At 69.8% G+C, this 4,528-nt stretch overlaps 1 protein-coding gene across 1 annotated transcript in view; it reads left to right on the top strand.

The window, feature by feature from the left end:
• The first annotated feature begins 1,587 nt into the window (after positions 1-1,587).
• SYT7 (synaptotagmin VII) overlaps positions 1,588-4,528 on the top strand; it is a 28,857-nt gene continuing 25,916 nt past the window's right edge. The window contains exons 1-2 of the mRNA XM_010564363.1: positions 1,588-1,818; positions 2,521-2,671. Coding sequence (XP_010562665.1) covers positions 1,588-1,818; positions 2,521-2,671 — 382 coding nt within the window. The remainder of the gene's footprint in view (positions 1,819-2,520; positions 2,672-4,528) is intronic.

The raw sequence follows: 4,528 nt of genomic DNA, 5'->3' as shown, positions 1-4,528 counted from the left end.
CCCCCCCCTTACCTCCCCGGCTGCGGTTCTTGCCGGAGTGACCGGTCGGGAGTTACGGTAGTTTAGGGAGAAAGTCGCCGCCGCCGCTTTCAAATGAGTCACCGCCCTGCGGAGCTGCTGGATACCCGGGCCCCCACCCGGGGACAGCCCCCACCCCCAACCCGTGGGGCCAGCACCCGCTTCCCCCGGGGGGAGCGCCTGGACCCGGGCGAGCCTCAGCCTTCTGGGTGAGCCCCCAGCCCCGCTGGCTGCCGGCACCCGGACGAGAATCTGGTGGGCAGCGCGTCACCCCGCTCCTCATCGCTCGCCCCCCTCCATCCTTCTGGGGGTCCCCCGGCCCTGGTCCCCAGCACCGTCCCGCCGCGCCTCCGCTTGCCGGGGTGGGCGACTGGGGAAGGGGCTTCGGCCGGCGCGGTTTTGCTGAGCTCATGCTCCGAAAGCGTCGGTCGGCCCCGTACCGAGGAATCTGGGACGCTGCTGGGCAGGTTTTGGGGTGCGCAGCCGCCCCGGTGAGGGTTGCCTGAGCTGCCGGCAGCCGGTGCGGAGGGGAAGGGATGCCGCCGGTGCGACGCGGCTCACCGGGGCCTGGCAACCCTCGCCCGCGGTGGCCCGGGGCCCGGGGAGCGGCCACCGGCGGGCAGAAGGACAGCGTGTCCTGCGGTGGCGTGGGGACGTGCCGGCGGGGACGCGAGGGAGCACCGACGCGGGGAGAGCGGACGCTGCCGGTGTCACTGGTGCGAGCTGCAGGCGCTCGGCAGAGCCAGGCCTGCGGGAGCCGGCGGGTTGGGGCAGCGGTGGGGGCCGCGACATGCCGTCACCCACGGCAGGTGACGGTGTCGGCGCTGCCCGAGAGTTGGCGGCTCCAGACGAGCCGCCTTCGAGGTGAAGTTTCCACCCGCCCGGAGGTTGAGCGCTCCCTCCTGCTGCGGTCCGGGAGCAGCTCGATCCCACGCCGCCCCGTCCCCGCGACCCCACGGGGATGCCCTGCGGGCAGCGGAGCGCGGCACGGCACCGCGGACTGCTTGGCCCAAGGTCACCTGGTGGGGCTGGTGGCAGAGCGGAGACGCCAGCCCATCCTCACCGGCAGCAGCGTGGCAGGGCTGCCCTTCCCTCCCGGTGCCTGAGGTTCGCACCCGCGTTATTTCCCCTCCAAACTTCGTATCTGCCCCCCCGTTTGCCCCTTCGCCCCCATCGGATATCACCGTTGGCGCTCGGTGGGCCGCCGACGGCTGCCTGTGCCGCTGCCGGCACTGCTCGGCAGGCTGTAAGGTTAAAAGGCAGAGCCTGAGCTGCTGGGGTTTGGGGGGGGCAGACCCCCTCTCCCGCCTCCCCACGCCCCGTGGTCCCCGGCTGCTGGGTCTCCCATCACGTGGGAGTTTTCCCACGTCACTGGCAGCGGCTGTGCCCTGGTGCCTGGGGCCGTGGGGTGCTGTGGTGGGGCCGGGGGTGCATACACCCGTGCTGGCAGCTCTCGGCTCATGCTGGGACACCATCTGCTTAATTTACTGTTTCTCCCTGCCCCTGCTTTTCCTCCCGTGCCGCTGCTCAGCCGCGGTGCCGTGCGGATGCCGGGTCTGTCCCCCGCCGATGGAGGCCGGGAGGGTGCTGGTGGCTCACACCTGCACTGGGTTTGGCAAGACCCAGGCGTTTCCCAACGCCACGTCCCTGGGTGAAGCAGTGCCTGTGCCCCCACGAATCCGTATCTGGCTCCTTCAGCCGGAGGCAGCACCGGCCTCGTCCCCTACTCCGTGTCACCGTGTGGGGGATGGCAGCAGCGGCCCCCAGCACTGGCTGCGTGTCGTGGGGGGAGAAGATGCCGTATGGGGAGATTTGGGAAACTTTGCTGCCATCTGGGCCGTGCTTTGCGGTGCAAGAAAAGGGGGCTTTGGGGGCCACAGTGGAGCTTGGAGGTGATGCTGGGGGTGGGAGGTCTGGTTCAGCGGTGGGAGACACCCGAGGGAGCCTGGCCTCGGCTGGCAAGAGGTGTTTGAAATAGAGACTGAGCCGAGGTGCTTCCTAAAGCAGCTCCCTCCACTGGGCGGCTTTGCTGGGGGGCCGCGGGGGGCTGTGCTGCCGGCGGGGCCATCGCCTGCGCTGCCCATGTCCTGTGACATGTCGGGAGAGCCGTGGCCGAGTGCGAAGCACAGATTGGGTCTGAAGACAAAGGTGCCCTCTGTGCCACAGGGACGATGTCCCCCACGCCACCCACGCCTGCTCGGGGGGCACCGGGCAGCTCCCTCCCTCCTCCCCGCTGCGATGTGAGACACCCCCCCCTCCATCCCCGTCCCCGCTGCCGATGCCAGCTCTCCCCATTCCAGGGAGGCGGTTGCACCCCAACTGCTTCATCTTCTCAGTGTATCAAGCAGGTACTGGGGGGCCCCGGGCCCCCCTGCCCCACGTCCCCATCCTCCCAGGCTCCGTTCCTACCGGCTGACCGGAGTGTGCCGAGCAGAGCCGTGCCGCGGCGGCCCGGCTGGAGGTGGTGAATCAATAACCAGGCAGCTGCCTGTTTTCCCCCAGCGCTGTCTCAGGGCGAGCGATGGAGAGGTCTGCGTGCCGGTGCGGCGAGCGCCGGGGGCCGTGGGAGCGGGTCCCCGAGGGCTGGGACAAAAGCTGAAAAGCCCGGTTCAAAATGAGCTGAAATATCCCGAGGAGCGAGGCCGGGAGCCGGGTGGGGGGGCCCGGGTGTGCGGGGAGGATGGCGGGGGGGGAGAAGCGTGATAGTCGGGGAAGGCAGACAAAGAGCGGCGGGCTGGCAGGCGGCTGGCAGCGTGCGGGCTGGCCGGCCTCGCTGGAAGCCAGGCACCTGCTGCAGCCACGCGTCCCGCACGGCGCGGGCACGGCGCCGGTGGCTCCAGCCCCCTTCCCTCCCCCTGGCACCCCCATCCCACTTGGGGTTGGGGTTCACCACCCTGCTAGCCCCCAGCCCCTCTGCTGCGCCGGGAGCGGGCTCGAGCCCGGGGGATGCTCCTGCCTGCGCCTCGGAGCATCCCCCACGGCCTCACCCCGTCCCTTTGTCCCCCAGCGCTGACGTCCCCCCATGGCAGCTCCATCCCGTCCTCCGTGGCGGTGGGGTGTCCGTGCAGATGCTGAGCCCCCCCCCCGGCCCCAGGGTGTCTCTCACCCACTCCCTCCCAGGGGTCCTGCCTGCTCTCGCTGTCTCCCCACCACCTCCGACCCATTCAGCCTCCCCACGCCCTGGGTGGGGGGGACACCCACGCGCAGATGCGTGACACGTGTCGTCCCAGGGCTGGAGAGCAGCAAAGACAAGGGCTGGGGGCTGTGGTTAGGCACGGGGTCCGGCTGGGAGGTCTGTTTGATCCCCCCCCCCCCCCGCCAAGGAGCAAGAGAGGAGCTGGAGGCGGCTTTCCACCGCCTGATCTCGCGGCTTTTCAGCCTGCCGGGGAAGGGCGGGGGAGCGGGGAATGAAGACAGATGCAGATAATATCGCTGCCACCCCCCCCGGCCCCTGGGGCTCAGCTACAATATCTATTATAGATGGATTCAGCAGGGGAAGGGCTTTCGAAGAGCCGCCGGCGGGGCCGGTGTGCAGGGATTGTGTGCAAAGGCAGAGCGGCGGCGAAAACGTCGAGCCGGGGTGGGGGGCCGAGCTCCCCAGGCTGCGACCGGGGTGCTGGGGTGCATGTGTGGGTCCGAGGTGGGCTCCGGGGGGGGGTGACGGGTCGAGCTGTGCCAAGCGGCAGGTCCTGCATCCCTGTGGGTGCCAGCCCGGTCACGGTATGGGGATGCTCTGCGGCTGGCTGTAGGGTTGGGGTACCCCGCGAGCACCCCGTCCCCTCCTGGCATCCCCGGGCAGCTCTGCTCGCCTGCTGCAGGAGGGAGAGGGTCACCTTGGGGGGAGTTAATGAGGTTTGAAAGGGAAGCGGCCGATCGTGCTGATGGAGATGAAGCCAGGATGGCGGCGGAGGGACGGCACGGCGCGGCAGCCCTTCTCCCTGCCCTCCCGAGTGGGGGGACGCTGCGGGGAGAGCCCTGAGGCTGCAGTTTGGGGGGCTCCGGGCGTCCACGAAATGAGGTCCATGCAGCCCTTCCCCTCCGGCTGGGTCTGTGGGACACTGGTGGCTGAGGCAGGGGGCAATGGGTGATGGCCCCAGCTCCCCTGTGGGTGGCCGTCCCCACTCCTCCGGGGTCTCAGCGTGTGTCACTGGAGGATGCAGCCCAGGGACCAGGGTCTGCAGGAGGGTTCCCGCCAGCCCCCCACCTCCCAGGCACCAGCCCACACCTCTGTGTCCCCAGCCCTCCATCTGTGGCCTTCCTCAGCCCTTTATACCCCTCCTCTGCCTCCTCCTTCCTCCCCTCTGAGCTCCATTTCTCCATCTTCCCGTGTGCTCTCCGCCGGCCTTCCTCTTCCTCCCCCAGCACTGCCAGCCCCCTGGTTTGGGGGCTGTGGCCGATGCTGAGCATCCCCCCAGCACCGAGCTCTCTGCGGGGCTTTTATTCCCACGGTGCCCTTCCTGGCCACAAAGCCTGGCATTGGCACGGGTCCCGGTTGGCGGTGGCTGGGGGG

The sequence above is a fragment of the Haliaeetus leucocephalus genome, unplaced genomic scaffold (genome assembly GCF_000737465.1).
Source record: "Haliaeetus leucocephalus isolate CR32 unplaced genomic scaffold, Haliaeetus_leucocephalus-4.0 Scaffold177, whole genome shotgun sequence".
In the NCBI taxonomy this organism is placed as follows: Eukaryota; Metazoa; Chordata; class Aves; order Accipitriformes; family Accipitridae; genus Haliaeetus; species Haliaeetus leucocephalus.
This window is presented reverse-complemented; position numbering and strand designations above follow the sequence as displayed.